General features: G+C 38.4%; 1 protein-coding gene across 1 annotated transcript in view; it reads right to left on the reverse strand.

The window, feature by feature from the left end:
- kcnk2b (potassium channel, subfamily K, member 2b) overlaps window positions 1-18,534 on the reverse strand; it is a 41,867-nt gene extending 23,333 nt beyond the window's left edge. Inside the window, exons 1-3 of the mRNA XM_088089624.1 lie at window positions 18,041-18,534; window positions 14,798-15,111; window positions 1,317-1,434 (exon numbers count right to left, since the gene is read on the reverse strand). Coding sequence (XP_087945750.1) covers window positions 1,317-1,434; window positions 14,798-15,111; window position 18,041 — 433 coding nt within the window. The 5' untranslated portion in view covers window positions 18,042-18,534. The remainder of the gene's footprint in view (window positions 1-1,316; window positions 1,435-14,797; window positions 15,112-18,040) is intronic.
- Window positions 18,535-19,017: the final 483 nt, after the last annotated feature.

A 19,017-nucleotide genomic window follows, 5' to 3' on the forward strand; every position in this document is an offset into this window, starting at 1 on the left:
AACAGATGCACTGATATGAAAGACAGATGAGATGTCAGACACGCTCAGTGTGTGTGTGTGTGTGTGTGTGTGTGTGTGTGAGCGAGAGAGAGAGAGAGAGCTGTTCTGTTTTCCTGATTAGTAATCTCTTACAGCTGGAGGTGACAGAGAATGTGCTACAGGCCGGTAGAGCTGACAGCTCCTAGATTACAGTAACTAAGAGCAAATGAGCACATTATAGACCTTCATAATCATATTCTTCTGTAGTGTCAGATCAATTTAAGCTCTTTTGGCTAGTTCTTATTCAGTTAACACGCATTAACTTTCTGATGCACGATTCTGATACAAAGCTGCCAACCTAATTTCCGTTGTTGTTAATTAATAAGAGATTGCAAAGAGGAGTACCTCATTTTGGCACAATTTAAGAATGAGCCCTGTAGACACACACAACTTTTGTGGTCCAAGGCTGGTATGAGTCTGTCCAAGTGTTCAAACCAAGCCGCAACCTCTGAGGCTGAAAAATAAAGCCAACGTGGAAGTGCCGAAAACTGCAGTTCATCGACTGGCCACTTAAGGTTGGCTCCAAAACAGAGTAAATCCCCAAAGACCCCCATGTTAAACCATTCGGTTGTACTAAAAGCCCTCTAAGGCAGCGTTTTCCAAACCTCTCCTTGATTACTATGTGACCTGCATGTTTTAGGTCTCTCCTTGCTGCAACACATCTGAATGAAATGATCAGCTTGGTATCAAGCAGATTCAAGAGTTCATAACGAGATCAGTTTAATCAGCTGTGTTGCAGGACGAGTGGTACTTGAGGAGAGGTTTGGTTGCGAAATGCTACTCAAGGAGTCAGATGTTCAGTTTTTCCAATAAGTGTATTTTGTTTTTATGGTTTTATGCCTGTTTTTTGTTTTGTTTTTTTGCAAGCAAATATTTCAGCACTTTCCTTCTCTCAAAGAACTTTTGAATGGGTATTTGGTAATATGCCTGAAAGAAGGTCTGTGGTTAACACAAGCTTAAGAGACCTTCACCTTTTGTGCTGTAATCATTTGTGGAATTATTTTGCTTAACAAAATGTGTAAGTATCATAAACGTTTGTTTGCCACAGAGCCTATGTTCTCCAATAATCCAAAATCTAACAGAAATATCCCATTAGCTTAGTGAGGAGTGAAGACATGAAAAATGGACTGTGCTTATAAAGCCAAAAATACTCCACATCTTAAAAAGTAAACATCATTACATTTTATATGCTTTTTCAAAGAATTGCATACAGCTAGTGTGAAGTATCTTCAGACGGCTCTAAAAAGGGAAAAGAATAGCGGTAAAAAACAACTTACCAATGGTGGTGATAACAGTCCCAGCAAAGAAAAAGGAGGAACTGATGTCCCAGAGGCTCGTCTGATTGGATGCATTTCCTGAAGGGTTCACACCTGCTCGGACTGCTGAAACCACTTGCTGGAGAGGAAAGTAAAAAAAGAAGAAGAAAAAGTTAGCGCGTAATGCGTTGTGTCCCAGTGGGAGTGTGGTATGAGGTGAGCCGAGGAACGTAAGACAATTAGCCGCGTGCATCAATTTTCTTGGGGAATAGATGACAGCCAGGATAAACATCCAACCAAAGCTAATTAGGAGCTGTGAGAAACAGTAAGAGGCATCTGTCTACTTTATGTATGTATACGGAAGGTTTAAATTTTAAACACTCAAAAGAAAAGCCAAACATTTACTTACAAATTATTTACACATTCTCAAAATGCAATTTAACAAAACAGGGCCCAAAAACTGCAAGTAGTTCAAAAGTTACAAGAAAAAAATCTGATGATTCTACATCTAGAATTATAGTAATTATATATATAGTTTTCTGTATATTTTCCCTAGTTTATGGGTAGTTTTTTTTAAACTGCATTTCCATTCTCTTCCAACTATTTTTGAGGTCATTCTCATATCACTTTTTACTAATGAAACTACTTTGAAATAAATGAAACTTTCTAATGAAATAAATCAAACCATTTTTTCAGGTTTTAAAGGGTTAAATAGCTTGTTAAGGGTGTCTGCACACAGTACAAGAAAACTAATGTCGATCCAGGTTTCAGAGGGTTAAAAATACTTCTAATAATCCATTTTACACATGTACATTCATTGCTGTACTTCATTTTACAAGCTCAATCTTTTCAAGACCCTAATTTCAGCCTGTAAATATTTTAAAAAGCAGGTAGTCAATTTAGCCATGCCACTAATTTGGCAACACACGCACTAATGTCATTTATGTAACACATTATGCCCCAAATTACAAAGTGCTTTCTCACATTTAAATTCATGTTATAACCCAGCATGTTTGCATGAAGTATGTTTAGAAACTGATATATCCAGCACTCAAGCTGCAGGGTCAAACGCTTTAAGACACTTCCTGACTGATTGTTTGATTAGTCCTGTGACTCTGGCTGATGTGGTCATTTGTCTCGCCCAGGTGACTAGCTGACTTTGAGTGTGTGTGTATGTGGGAGAGTACTTTGGCACTGGCTGTGACACGAGTCACAGCTGAGTGTGGCAAGCACATTTGACACCGTTCGGCTGTGCAGGAAACAGAACAGCCCTGTTTGTTCCCAATCAGTGCTGCGCTCTCATGACAGAAAACAAGAGGGGAGTGAGGCCACCAGCTGCAGGGAAAACACACCACTTCACGATTTCTTTCACACCCACGATCACCTAAACATAGATATGAGGAGCAGTGAAGTGCAAAGCCACAAACTAAAAATGTGCATCTCTGCTTTACAGATACAGCGAGTTTGTACCGTAGACTGTAAATACACAAAATAAAAAATTCAAATGCAACACTTGTTTTTGCTCCCATATTTCACAGGTTCTAGTTAAAGACCCGAGACCTTTTCATGCACACAATGGATATACTTCTTCTAAATTCTGGTTGCATGTTGTTTTTTAAATTGTTGTTAGTGAGCACTTCTCCTTTTCCAAAATGATCCATCCACCTGACAGGTGTGGCACATCACAGGCTGGTTAAACTGCATGATCACTACACAGGTGTGCCTTGGGATGGTCACAATAAAAGACAAGGCCTCTAAAATGTTCAGTTTGTTCACACAACACAATGGCACAGATGTGTCAAATTTTGAGGGAGCGTGCCATTGGCATGCAGACTGAAAATAGAGCTGCTGACCGCGAACTGAATGGTCATTTCATCAAAATAAGCCATCTTATTTTCGTTAATTTGGCAGTACATCAAACTGGCCTTCTTGTTCAATATAACATTTTATACAGCCAGTATCTAAAATACAAGAGTTAATTTGAATGGAGTGAGGAGTGTGTTAATCTGCTCTAACCTACTACTTACTACCTTCAGTACCTGAGTTAATCCCAAAGTCGAGGGGTCCACACACGGCACTTCTTCCTGTTAAATAAACGAGCTCTTTTTATTCTGTTTTTGTACTCCTGTACCTTATTTACATCCAGAGAAGAAAAAAATCAAATGTGAACCAAATCATTTTTACAGTGCATTAGAAAATGGTTGGTGGTCCACTCTGCACTCTATAACAGCTTGTGGGCCATACATTAGGTATCACTTCTTCAGGACTGAATCAGCAGCTCTGTCCTGATCTTTACTGGATTTATAGAAGTTTACACACAGTAGCCTGAGCATCATTGCACAAGATAAGACATTTGCCAAGGAATTATTAAGTCATCACCCTGAAAGCCTTTCTCTTCTAATGTTATGGTGAAAACATGCTGTTTTTATTTGGAACATTTAGCTTTATTCTCATTCTTTTAGTATTATATCATATAGTCCAAGTAACCATTCAGCGAGACTGCCAATTTTGGAATTTAATTTGGAGTGAGATAGTGAAATTAGGGTCATCCTGAAAAGAATCACATTGAAAATTTCAGCAAACCTCAGAGGGAAGATATATTATGAGAGTTTAAAAATTAGGAAATTTTGTGTGTTACTTTGAGGTGATTTAAAAATAAATGCATTTTTAAAAAGCCTTCTTTGAGATAACTTCAAATTTGTCATGGTCGCTGTCAAGGTTGCTCTGATGAGGACAGCATTGAAACTTCGGCAAACCTGTCAAAGGATTTTTTATCTTTTATCCTTTCAATTATCAAAAAAAAGTGTTAAGCAAAAAACATATAATTGCACATGGTTATATTGTGAGTGATCCTTGACACGATTAAGTTGAAAATTTCAGCAAACCTCTGAAGAAAAACATTTATTAAATTCATGAGAGTTTATAGATGATTACCCTATATTTGAGCTGACTTTTGCTGTACAGTAATGTGAGTGAAAATACTTTAAAAGAAATAAACCGTAAGCATGAATGTATGCACACCAAAATCCAGCAGCTTCGTTTCTGATGTTTTGCTGTGCTGCTTTGTCTTGTCTGTGTGAGCACTGTTAGTCTCCTCTTTTCCACGTCGTCAGTTATAAATTACTTTTACATTGCATGAGAAAATGAACGTGTTACATGAGAGCGTGTGAAAAGTGTCAACTGCATCACTCTGATGGTCAGTGCATGAGCGTTGGTAGCCCTCCATCAAACATGTTCAAGACTGCTTTTAGGGTTCTCATTTTAAAAAAGGGGTCAGATGGAAACCTTAAAAAGTATCTTAAGCTGGATGCAAATTCATGAATCCCAGGATGGTGAAGGAATGGCTCGCTTACTCTGCCTCTGATGGGCTTACCCTGACATTTAGTCTAACCCTAACCAATCTCACTTCACTTCACTTGCCTAACCCTAAACAACACAACCAACAAAGGCAACAAGTAGTAGCCACTCACAGGAAATAGGGCGGGTCATTCCTTTGCTATCCTAGGAAATGCAAATTTGCATGCCAGACACATTAACATTAGCTAATTAACTAGCTACAGCTGAAAAAATCTATCAGCAACAATTGTCTTTACAAATTAAAGGTCACCATTCTACTAAAATCAAGAAGCCATGTTTTTAAACTTTACTTGAAATCTCTCGTAATAAGACTGCCCTCCATTAGCACACAGAATTGCATCTCTGATGTGCTACAATGGAAAGTTGAACAGCTACAGCAGTGTGAGATGCTTGGAAAAATGTCACTTCCTCTGAACACTGGATTAAACTGATCTCACCTTTTTTTTTGTTTTTAAAACAGATTCCCTGCAGTGAGACAAAACTCGGCCCAAGTGGTTTCTCAAGATACAGAGTCATTACTGAGAATAGAGAAAGAGAAAAGCTTTGAGACCTCAGGGGAGCAGCAGACGCCGCTGCAGCTAATAAATCGCAAAAAAACATTCTACTGGACTGAAGCTGTTATTCACCGTGGGATTTTTGCCCACTGAGTGCAATAAAAATGTTATAATTCTTCTGTGGTGCACATTAATAAATGAAAGACTTGTTCTTGTCGGGGAGTAGCTCTCTATGTTTATTTCTATTATTTATACTTTACATAAATAAACCTCTAGCAACAGAGCAGTAATGCTACAGTAATCATGTACAGCATACTGTCCTGCACAGTTTTCCTGAATCAGCAGTGTCGGCTTTTTCTGCCTATGCACACACACAGTTAAGGGTCACTGCAATGTCAGGGCGTTGCGATTCATCATCCTTAGTGAAACTCAGAGAGCTTTCATTAGCCTATGACTGTTGAGTGTGATAAGGCAGTAAAGTTCGAGCTTGTGAGAGCTGAAATGGATGAATAATGGATGGGAAAGAGAGGGACCAGGCACTAATGTAACGACACAAGCGTTAACATGACATGATGGGTCAGAGGGTGGAGAGATATGGGCTAATGGCAGTGCTGTGATGTAGTGTTACTTTGAGATTTGCCAGGAAACGGTATGTTGCTATTCCACAGAAGATGACAAACACAAAGACATAAATCTGGGCAGTAGAGATGTCTGCCCTCTCTTCAATATAATGAATAGCACTCAGCTTGTGGTGCTCAAAGTTGGGGTTTTTTGTCTGAAAACATGATTACTCTGGATAATCTACAGACCTTGTTGTGAGCAGTTTCATGTAGGAACTATTTTCTTTTTAGCGATGTGGAAAGTAAGAATGTGGAGCTTGCATCCAGCCACAGACATGATACTAACCTTCATCTTTATCATTAAAAAAATATATTTCCTAACAGTTCCTCATCAAACTTGACATGCACTGTTATTGTAGTGAAGAAGTGAAGAATTTAAAACGGCTGTCATTGGACACTACACTACAAATACTACAAAAAGTATAATCACTGAACATGATCCTGGGTTCCTGCAGGATCATCGAATATCAACATTCTTGTCCGGCCACAGGGTTTAACCACACTATACGGACAAAAGTACTGGGCCACACCTCTTAATTACTGAATTCAGGTGTTTCACTCAGTCCCATTGCCACTGGTGTATAAAATCTGGAATAATGGGCTTAAATTCCCACAGACACACTACAAAATCTTGAAAGCCTTCCCAGAAGAGTGTAAGCTGTTACAGCTGCAAAGGGGGGATCAACTCTGTATTAATGCCTATGGATTTAGAATAATATGCCATAAAAGCTGTTATGACACCTGTAGGTATAATGTGTAGGTAGCCCAATACTTTTGTCCGTATAATGTACCTCTCGACATGTAGAGTTTTATTTGCTCGGGTTTTAAAATATCCTTCACCAAATGCCGTACAGAGGAAACCGAATTTAGTTTTTGGTGCTTTGAGAATCAAGGACCTTGTTACTAACAGATTTAATTTCTTTGGCAGAAAATATTTTCAATGAAAACTGGACAAAGAAAACCAAAACTATCAGCATGTACAAAAACCAATAGAAGGAGGTGAGGAAATGATTTTCTATTAAGGACAGATCAAAAGACTGCATGCAGCATAGGAATTATGCTTCTGCAGAGATACACACAGAAATTGGCTGCATTTTTCAAATTGCACTTGTGAAGCGATTTTTTTTTAGCTTTTGAGTAAAAAAATCTACCCAAAATGAGACAACTACAAGATGTTAAAAGTGAACACTTAAGCAGTGTTCATATCTCTTCTATCTCATTATAATTCCAAAACACAAAAAAGGAGAGGATTTAAAGATACAATTCAGAAACGCTGCATCCACTGCGCCTCTAAAAACATAATTTAGCCAAATCACGCCATCAGAAATGTTTGGCTCAGTCAGCCTCTTTGTTTCCCAGCCAAAGTAGCTTTATTAATTCACTGTCTTGGCAAACTAACCGTGGCCATGGGAAACGATAAGACAGGATAATGTGAAGACCACAGTGGCGCTCTCTGAGCTGAGCCAAACAGCCAGGAGAGACTGAACCGTCTGAGCTTTTTGACATCACTCACTTTTTTAATTACTCCCTTTGAGAGCACATCCCTCCTTGATTCTCTGCTGACTAGCTTTTGATCAGCAGGAGCCTACAAATGTGTGTGTGTGTGTGTGTGTGTGTGTGTGTGTGTGTGTGTGTGTGTGTGTGTGTGTGTTTGTGTGTGTTTGTATACATAATTAAGCAAAAAATGAGTGGGGGTCACCTGTATTGAAGGCGTTTATCAATAAATCATCACAAGAGAGAGATTGCCTTCAAGGCTGCTGCGCTCTCGAGGTTACGTCTGATGGATTATAAGCAGGGCTGTTCAGTCGGACTCTTGTTAAGTAAAAACACTGAGACCACAAGATCTGTGTTAAATACATGCTGAAGAAACTGGCACACAATTAGCCTAATGGCATTAGGAAAAGATTAAAGTGCTCTTAAAAGCCTCCTATAGGCAAATTTCCCAGTTAAAATCATGAGCCAAGAATTAATCGGGTTCATTTAGCAGTTTTTCTGAGGTCCAGGACTGTTTGTTTCTGTAAAGTGTAAATGCACACAGACTGATTCAGTGGAAAGGTCAGTGACAGAAGGAGTCATGTTGTGCCTGAAAACAAACACACCATTGGCTGAAAAGACAATTTGGGGGGACAGTGGGCAGTTTGCCCTAAATTGACTTTTGGCTTTTCTGAGGCCGAAGCCTTAGAGGCAGACGTGGAGGACGGAGGTGGGGAGGTTTCCTGGCTCAGTCCTTGAATGTTTTCTTAAAATACCCAAATCTTTTAAGTTTTTAAAATACCTTCAAGTTTGTGCCATTCAGGTAATATCTGCCCGAAGTGCCAAAAACTGCAGTTCTCTGAATGGCCATTTGAAACTGGCTCCAAAAGCGAGTCAGTCCCATTGTATTAAGGCTTAAAGTTATTCATATTTCAGAGCGCGTTGCTTTGAGTGACAGGCTATCTATCGACAGCCGCCTTGGCTTCTCAGTTAGCTCCACCCCTCCTTCACAGCGCCAGCCTCTCACCTAAATATGGTCACTTGTAGCACCAAAAAACCAAGATGGTTACCATCCAGTGGGTGACATCACAGTAGCTATGTCCACTATTTTATAGTCTATGATCCTACTAAGCTATTTCTTGAAAAAAATCTATCGAAAAGTGAGTAAGTAAGAGTAACCTCTGTCTGTGTGTAAGTGTGTATGTTAGTGTGTCCTCCACATATCTTTGAACTGTTCATCCAAATTACTTCTTGACGAGTGTATTGCCTCGCACCCATGGGAGTGCCTTTTTGTATTTGGTGTAATTTGGATGGGTTACATGTTCAATATTTATGAACTTTGAATAAACAAGCGCACAGGCTGTCTGACTCTCTCCAGAGGAGAAGGCAGCATTTTGACGCTCTGTAGACTGTGAGCAAAGCGGCAGGCCTCGGCGAGTTGGCACTAGACGAAGAAAGACAGACCGGTGATGTTACATTGATGCAAACTCAAACATTTCAAGCATCAGCAAACACTTTTGTTCCTGGACCCATGGAGGCACAGAGTGGCTGATATCTTTCTCCTGCCTGTGTGCACACAGCAGCACGGGGGAGGGACAGAGAAACGCTGTGCACAAACTTGCAAAAACAATGTCTAAATTTAAGTTGCTAAGTCTAGCGAGAAAATCGCCAAGCGTGTGTACATGTGTGTACAATGGCCTGTGTGTGCACCTGCATGTGTGTGTATGCGCTTCACTCTTTATTAGAAATATCCACTATTGAAATCTATGCTCTTCTTTATACCTGTGGTGATGAGGACAGCCAAGCATGTCTTTACCTACATCCATTGTGTAACTATGCCATAGTCTACTAATAACACATTACAGCAAGCAAAATATCTCTGCAAATTAATCTGCTCTAGGTTATAACTTATATCAAAGCAAGCAGCTAGTCTGATATAACTGAATAGTTCTGTTGGCCTCACATTGAAGACCACATGTCCTTAGAGCTGCCGTTAGAGTAGTTAATATTATTATGGATTTAATGTGGCAGATTTGTTAACTAAATATTCAATCTGAGAACTCCACTCAGGCATCATATAACACCAATAGGTTTTAAAATTAGTTATGCATGCTCTTTAATGTAAAGTCCTACATGACCTAAGTCAATTCTTTTCACCAATGGCCAAAAGCAACAGTTACAATCACGTTCACTGGCCGACTAATGTGCTGCAGAGGGAAAGAATACATTACAAAAATGAGAAGATGTGGACCAGCACACATACATCAACTATTGTGTGCTTTTAAGAAGTATTCTGTCTTTACAAAAGAGGAGCTTTACTGTATGTTTATGGTAATATACAAGAAGAGGGTTTGGATTTCAGAGCAGGCTGTTTTCCTTCATCCACAGCTCCACATTCATTAAATCTACTCCTGATATGAGATAATTACCAACAGTCAATCTGATAGATGATGATCTCAGGACAAAAAGCATAATCACCATCTTTGAATATTATCTCAGCATCTTAAAGCCAAATAACCGCCATCTGTTACCAGCCCTTCTTAATCGAAAACAGTCTCATTTACATTCAGTAGGAGGTGAACATTATTCAATAACAAATCCTTGTCAGCTTGGGTCAATTTTAATATGGTCAAAGCATATACTGTAAATGTCACTGAATGCCATCACAATGAAAACAGTTCCTGAAGTCACATATTGAAATAGCTTTGACGTCATCTAGATCCCATTTAAAGCTCCTTCTTCACAAACAATTCAAACATGACTGAAAGTCTAATATATAAATATTTAATCAGCAAGCCACTGCATCTCTAATGTCAAACCCAGAGGATGGAAAACATTAATATATAATGTCAAAATAATATATTCTTTTCAGAATAATGGTGAATATGCATGAAATATTTGAACTGCTCCAAAGTATGTCTTTTATACTGCAGCCCACTTCATCAATGTGAAGAAATAATTCTCGTAGAAAGTCATTAAAGTTTTCTCACAATGACCAGGCACAGGCATATGTCGTTAAAACAGGAATGTCTGCATGTTGCAGTATGCTTTTTTTTTTTTTTGTTCTTCATCATGAGTCTTTTACCATATTAGAAACTACACTGATGCTCTGCTATAAGGAATAATGCAAAATATTGGATGTCAGTGTAATTAAAGTGGCTCCACTGGAGCTTGAGTCTGTGCCAAAATCCAATGTACAGACTTGCTCATGAATGAAAATCCCTTTCTCTACTGGCTAATAATCTCAGTACTACACCGCTGTATACAGTGTATTGTGAGAAAGTTGTAAAAATAAAAAAAAAGTTTTGGATCCTTGTTTATTAAAAAAAATGTCATATATACCATTAACTGTTACTTTACAGGTAAACTAATATGGAAGCAGGAAAAAGATATAAACTAACAATCCCTTTTCTGTTTCCAGTTGCATGTGTCCTTTGTTCACAACATGTTTTCATATACTTACAGATAATTCTTCTGACAATATAGATTACAGTTATATCATTATACCATATACAATAAAATGTTTTACCATCATACTGTACAGTCTTAGAAATAAAAGTACAAAATGGGTTCTTCCTGAGGGGCCTAAGAGTCAAAAAGTTAATTTCGGACACTGGCTCTCGGTGTAAGTGTATGTTGAGTCCAAGGTTTGACTCTTTGAAAGTGTTCCAGGTGGAACTTTTGTAAATGGTACAACAGGGAACCAAAATATGTTCTCCTATGGGGACACACCATAGAACCCCATATAGTTCTGGTTAGAACTTTTACTTCTAAGAGTGTATGAGAAATAATTTCTTGCATATCACATATGCAGTGAGCTTAGAGACTGCTTTGGTATTAGGAGGCACTTTTAGTTGAAAAGGGTTCAGCTATAGCGGAGGCCAAAATTAGCATCGGCGGACAAATCGGTTTCCCCGGGATTTAAAGACCTTTCAGCTCTGGCACATTAGAGGAAAAAAATAATCATCCACAAGTCCAATGTGCCAGCGAGATTTCCCAGGAGGAGATGTTTTTCATCAACCATGACAAGTTTGGTTGATGGTGAGATCCACTAATCCATGAAGGAGGGGTCATGGAGTCAGTGGATGTCTTTTATTAGAAGACTGCTCACTCAGCGCTGACATTTTTAAAGCATTTTTATGTGACTGTTTTGCAATTGAATGAACTGAATGACTCATTTAATTTAGTCTGCCTTTATGTTTTACTTAAACTCAGATTCTGAATTTATTTCCAGCATAGAGGGACTAACAAAAAGGCCAACCATGTGCAGGCCCCTAGTTTTACATGAAGTGACAGTTATCACTTATTCTTGTTAGAAAGTCAATACCACAGGCAAAATTACAGAGATTTCTCTTCTTTTTTTGCCCATACTGAATCCAATCCAATGTTTATTAATATCTTACTTATATATTTCGTATTCACCATAAATGCAAAGTTCATATTTTGACTTCAATAAGACTACATCATAATACATCAATTTAAATATCTTTGACACATGAGTAGCATCGCTTTAAGAAACTCCAAGTTTCATTTGTGTTGGGATCTGCAGTACTTTGTTTTGTTCCAATTATTTGTCCAGTGTTTTCACCTCCCTTCTTGTTGAACGTTTGTCCCCAGTTTGTTTCCCCTGTCTGTGTGTGTCTTAGGCGTGGCTGAGCTGCAATCTGCTCTCCAGCTGAACTCCTCACACCTGCAGCTCCTCACACACCTGATGATCATCTACCCTGATTGCGATCTACCTGATTTAAGCCTGGCTCTACTCTCCAGTCTTTGCCAGTTTGTTTTGAACCCTTTAGCAGTAACACCTCAGCCTTCACCCTTAACAGTATTTTTGTGAGGGCTCTAGGAGTTTTTGCCTTGTTTTTGGAAACCTGTGCCCTGTTTTACTATCACAAACTGAGCACTAAACCATTTAAACTACCATCTGTCTCTAATGTCTCCATTGTGGGTCCTAACAACAACTGCTAGATTATAACAAATTGACAGTTTTCTATAATATTTCATGTAGTGGCCTACAGCATTTTGTATCATATTTAAGGAGGAAAATGTTAGCATAGATCAGCTGTGGCAGGAAGCATTGGAATAGGGGTGGGGAAAAAAATCCATTTACAGAAGAACTGAAAAGTTTTAAGCAATTCAGAATTGATTCAAAAATCCTAAACATCGATTATAGATTATATTTACTAAATATAGACTATTCTTAACCCTCTAAAATGTTTTCATTAAGAACAGTCTTAATAATTTTGAGACCGTTTGTCGGATCGTCTTACTGTTTTCGCCGGTGAAAGCTGCCGGCTGTGCCGTTCAGAGGGATGGCTCTGATGCATCGTAGCTCTTTTAGAAGCCTCAGTATCCAGTCTGGGAATTCGGGTTTTTTTACGGGACCTTGTTCAATAAATACATAATGATAGATCCGATATTGGGTGTCTTCCGTCCATATTTAATCCACATTTTGATGATAAAAGTACATTAGCATCGATGCTAAACGCCATATTGGTTTCCCAGAGTTCCATGGAGAGGTAAGAGATTTGTTTCGGTCTTTTCGACCAATCAGAAGACGAGCCACCGCTTTGTATCCGCCTACATACGCCATACGTCATCTGAAGCAAACTGCACTGTGATTGGTCTAATCCTACTGTATCTATCGTTCTGTGTTATTGGTAGCGCCTCGCGCATTAGAATAAACTCTGGTAGCCTATAATAATAATAATAATAATAATAATAATAATAATAATAATAATAATAATAATAATGAGACAAGGGTAAACCAGGAGACAGTGTAACAGGCAGCTGGGCTTCATATGGATGTAAACTGTGTTCACTGCGAGAATCAGGCCCCTCTCTAAAGTGTCAGGAGCGTGATGAGGTCCTCTGCAGCATCACAGATAAGAGCTGTTTTGCAGAATGGCACAGATAATGGGATACACAAACAACTGCAAAAAAACGATGGGACTTTTATTGGAAAAATGTGTCCATTTTTCGAACTATAATGTTTATTTTTTAACTTTCTAATTCCCAACATTTGGGAGAAAGGTTTTCTACAGCAAAAAATCTTGTACGTAATAAAACCTCCATAATTTCAGACACACTTTGCTTTCATAACATAATATGCCGCTGGCAAAACAGACTGGAGTAGATGCTGAAATTACACCTCCTATATTTTGAATCTGGAATCTATTTTGAATCGGAAATCGTTTTGAATCAAGAAATTGATTCTGAATCAAATCATGACCCCAATAGTCAAAATCGAATCGTGAGATACTGAAAGATTGACACCCCTACTTGGAATAAATAAGTCCTTAAAAATTAAATGTCAAAACTGGCTGCACTGTTTGTATCTGCCCTTTAGAATGACATATGGTATAGAAATGTTTTCCGATATCAAGACAAGGTCATTTTTCCATGCATTACAAAACCATTACAAATAACTGTTGAAAAAAGTTTGGTTTTACAGACGTGACAATGCTGTGGTTAAGGTTTGATTGGATTTAGGTACAAAAACATTAAGTACTTAGTTAAAGAAGTATTTCACTGCTGAAAATAAAATCAAATCAGGCTGTATGCAGTTGTAAGATGCCAATAATCTTGAACTTGGTGTTACATGATTAGAGAACACAGTTATACTAAAAAAAAAGCACTGTGGCATTCACTTTTGCTTAAGATGTAGAAGACCAACAATTAGAAGAATGCACTGTGCCACACCAGACCAATAAATGCTCCCGCTGGCAGGTGATGAAATGTGAATTTGTGCGTTAGAAACAATGACAGCTCTCAAGAAATAATCTTGTACTACCAGTAAAGCTACTAAACCCCAAATTACTCCTGATTGCTGTTCCATTAGTGTGTGATTGGTTAAACTGAGTAGCAGGTGGCACCCTGCCTTGGCCACTAGTGTGTGAATATGTGTGTGAATGTGACTCGTCGTGTGAAAGCGCTTTGAGTGGTTGCACAACTAGAAAAGCATTTTACAAGTGCGGGTCTATTTGACAGCTTAATTTCCCACTTACTACCCAAAGCTGGTTGGAAATCAGCAAAGCATCCCTTTAAGGTGACAATTTATGTTAAAATACCTACTTTGTAAAGTTAGGGGACCTTTGCTGTCATGGTGACTGTACCCTACTATAGTAGACTGGACTATACTAAACATGTGGTAAAGATAAGGGAACAATTATGGTTTAAAAATACAGCATTGACTGGAAGTTGGAAATGGGGAGTGAACAGTGGCCTCTTGAATTGTGTTGAAATGTAATGCCTTGTTTGGTAGGATATAATATTCAAAACCTTGGTAAGAGAAATATGGACATTTGTTGATATAATAAAGCCTTCAGGGGCCACAGAATAAATGTGCATAAACAATCTTAGTCTCCATCAGTTCAACTGGCTGAAAAAATCCTCAGGTTAAAGCACTGATGCACATTAATTCTAAAACAAACAATGTAAATAGAATACAATATTTATAACACCTAGAAACACAATGTGGAATACTTTTATAAATGTTGTCAGTCATCACCGCTGTCTGATTTTGAATTATTAATATGATGTTGATGCTTCCACCCACCTTGACCAAATCCTCCAGCTCAGAGGAGTTGACGCAGGCGTGCATGGCCAAGAAGTCCAGTTTTTCTGCGAGAATGGCCAGCTTCTGGGAGCTCTCGTGAGGCTGCTCCAGCGCTTTAAACACCGTCGCCCCTATAATGAGGTAAAGCACCACCAAGAAGAAGATGGCCGACACAGTTTTCCACCTCATGACGGTAGTCCGGGTGTCGCACTCTTCCTCTGGAACATTGAGCACCACCGGTTTGACCGAGAATGACAGGCGAGGTTTGGAGTTGTGGGCAGCAGACTTTGGGTCAAGAAGGTCAGGTGCGGCCACTGTGAGGATAAAATTGTGTGGATCCATTAGATATGGACAGAACTAGGCTACAACATGGACCATGTGTTTCATACAATTATTTTCATCATTGATTATTTTGGTGGTTAATTTCTTGATCGATCAGTTAAACAAAATATATAACAATAATTCTCAGAGCTCAAGATGAGTCTTCAATCTATCATTTCTGTCAAACCAAACTTAAAAATATTCAGTTTGCAATGACAAGAAAAGCAATTAATCCTCACATTGTAGAAGCAGGAACCAGAGAGCGTTTGACCTTTCTGCCTAAAAATATCTTAAATGATGAATCAATTATCAAAATTGTGTTCTTTTTTCTGTCACTTGACTTATTGATTAATCCACTAATCGCTTCAGCTCTACATAAGAGAATGAGTCATTCAAATAATTAGCAATCTGGAGAATTTTAAATGTATTATTAAAGGCAACTGCAATATCTTTAGTACTTTCTTTAAGTCATGGATATTAAACTCATACAGTGTTCCCAAATAGATCTAAAAGCTTACAAATAAAGGTGCTAACTAGAACCATATAGGGTTCTTTAGGGTGTCCCCACAGTAGAACACTTTTGGTTTGTGGTAGAATCTTTCAACCTAGAACCCAACATAAGGGTTATACCTAGAACCATCCTTGAAAGGTTTGACCCATAACCCTTTCTGAAAGATTCTACAGAGAACCCTTCAGGTGCAGTGGTTCCAACTACAGTCCTCTCTGGGGTTTCTACCAAAACTGTTCCCCCCTTTTGTGCTTGCTAACAAAATTCCACCCAGAGGCTTCTACCAAGAATCATTTAATTTTTCAAGGACTTTATCTACAACCCACCCACAGGGCTCTACAAAGATTTTTTTTTTATATTCTAAAAGTTTCATCAAGAACCCACACAGGGGTTCTACTGAAAACTCTTTTAAATTCATTGAGAACCAGGGTTCCAAAAAATTTTCACAGCTTAATTTGGAAACATTTACTGAACTCTTCCATAATATTTCTCCCCATTTCCATGGCTTTATATAGTAAGCAGATTAAAATGGGTAGGCCTATGAAAAAACCCGAGCATTTACCGATAAGCACACTGCAGGCACTTACTATCTGTTCTCGCATGGTAGACATTCCCGCCGCCAACTAGCTGCGTACGCCAATAGATCACACTGGCACATACGGATACTTTGCAAAACATCAAAGTCTTTGGGTGGATAGTAAAATGAAGATCCAATCAACAGTCACATTGCACAGCACTAGATTTTAAACATAATTGTAATGCTGAACATGTTTTGAGCATTTTATTAATAGAATTTAAAAAATCGACAAAATAATAGATATACCTTTCCAAACCATTTTCAGGCCTGGAAAACCATTTTTCTATTCTACTCCGTTATACAGTGTTCAGTTAATCATAGATTTAGTTTAGGAGGTTAACCTGAGGTCAAGGGAACCAGGTCCTGCCACCCTGGGCTTTTTGAAGGCTCCTACAGGACCATGGTTGATGTGGTCCTGTCGAATTTGTGAAATCACTACTACAACCTTTATTATTTCAATTTTGACAATATCTCTGCCCATTAACCAATTAACTCAGTGTCCATCCAATACAGGTACCCAATTAACTATTGTATAATATCATATCATCTATGGCAAGTAAAATTATTTGAATTAAGGGGATTCTAGATAAAGATACATTAAGCCCTCAGCCCTTCAGGGAGAACTGTATTTGAATCCTTATTTATAAGAGTGTAACATTTGAACACTACTGCAAAATATTCTTTTTTAATAACTTTTATTATCCCCACCTGTTTAAAAGACAAATTAGCTGCAGGTTTTCAGTGCACTGCAGAATCTGACACATGGGAACTTAATACTCCCTCCTGTGATTTTACCATAAAGCCAATTTCCTCCTATAGTAATTCCTCCAATAAGGAACCAGTGGAGCAGCACCTTTCTCTATTATAATGACCTGCAGCAGCTATACAGAGCATGGTCTGCAACACAGTTCACCACCTTTAACTATCCAACAGAAACATTTATGGCATATGGACACGCATTTCCATATCTTAGATTTCTCATTTGAGTTGAATCTAAAGAGGGCATTTTGATTTCCACCTGGATTTAACTCTTTAAGGCTTCCTAACTATAGAGTATTCAAACATTAAGTCAGTGCATTCATTGCAATAAAATCAACAAAACTCAAATACATATATATATATATATTATATGATCAAATATATATATATATATATATATATATATATATATATATATATATATATATATATATATATATATATATATATTGTGAAAACAGGTTATGTCTGCATACAGAAATGGTAATTTAAACGATGTTTTTTCTTTGCTTCTGGGTCCCGCAATACCAATGAATATCACGACCAAATGGAAGCTCATTAAAAATTAAACACTCTTTGTCACAATCCTGTTTCCCAAACAGCTTGCTACACTAGATTTTATTACATAACCACCCCATGGGGTCGTAATAGCCAGTATTTTACAGTAAATAACTTATGGAGAGGATAACTCACTCAATGGTGAGCTTATCAAATCAACCCATAAAAAAATGTTTTTTAAACTAAATGTGATATTATATAACCGCACAAGCATTTTCTTCATTTCTGTTGTTTTAAATTGCTTTTCACATGCAAAATATATTTGTAGTAAAAGCGCAATAAAGGTAGCCTATGATAAAGATTAAATATGATTAATGTAATAGAGGCAGAAAAATTCTAGAACTTCACTAGAAACTCACTATTTAACAATACAGAAACATCTTTTTTTCTTCTTTGTTTCCCCTTTTTTAAACCAAATTATTACTCTGTGGAGGTGTACAGTTAATACAAGTCATGCAGATTATTTTTAAGCTCTTAATTAATAAAATGCTGAATTTCCACCAGTTGTTAACGCACTTACTTCTCTACCATCTCTTCTCTCTATGTTTCCTCATCGACGGATCTTTTTCCTCCAAGAAAGCACAAATAATGATCTCCTGTTAGTGTCGCTTTTTGCCTCCGGTGCTCGCACCAAGAGACGTGGCCGCTCTCCACATGGCTTCTCCAGCGAGCTGCGCTCCCCTCCAATTTACAATCTCCCGAGAAAATACATCCAGGACATCGCGTTCCCACCAGAAGACGCGCTAAAACCGAGTGTAAAAGAAACAAGTGGAAAAAAAACGCTTCTGTGAAATCCAGGTGTTTGGACACATTGTTGCCCAGTGAGGCGTCTTGATGGGAGGACGCAGAGGTTTGGATGTGTCTGTCAGAGGAGGGATTCACCGGTGTGGCATGCTGGATGCGCTGCCCTTCGCTGCGCTCCCACTGCTGCTGTGGACACTGTGCGCTCCTGCTGTAAAAAATACAGGGGAGCTGCGCACTGTCCAACACTTCAGAGGCTTCCCGTGCTGCAAATTTTCACACGACAATGGATGAACATATTATCTAAGGTGCTCCACACAGCTGAGATTGTGCAAAAAGCGCTAAAGCTCATCATGAGGATGCCTCACATTTGTACAGTATACATTATGAAAGACCACTCTGGCTCTTTCTAGCATCATCCAAGAAGCTGTCCACCTTGCCCTGGTGGCTTCTGAGGAGAAAGTTTAGATTTAGAGTACCTGGCTAAAGAGCACACTGGCAGATGCTGCTAAATAGAGTGACTGTTCTCTTTCTGCTTTGGGCAAAAACTAAAAAAGAAAGAAAGAAAGAAAAAGAAAAGCACAACAAAAGTGTAGCATGTGCTATTTGCATGCAGTTTTACTCAAGAAAACCATGAAACACCTGGAAGTCATCAAAAACGTCCTGTGTTGCCAGCCATTTCTGCAAACCACAAATGCCTTATATTTGCACATTTCATACATATAACATTTCCAAAGTGACATAGTGTATCAGCTG

This window comes from Plectropomus leopardus, chromosome 16 (assembly GCF_026936395.1).
Source record: "Plectropomus leopardus strain MGB_pleo_1.0 chromosome 16, ASM2693639v1, whole genome shotgun sequence".
Classification (NCBI taxonomy): domain Eukaryota; kingdom Metazoa; phylum Chordata; class Actinopteri; order Perciformes; family Serranidae; genus Plectropomus; species Plectropomus leopardus.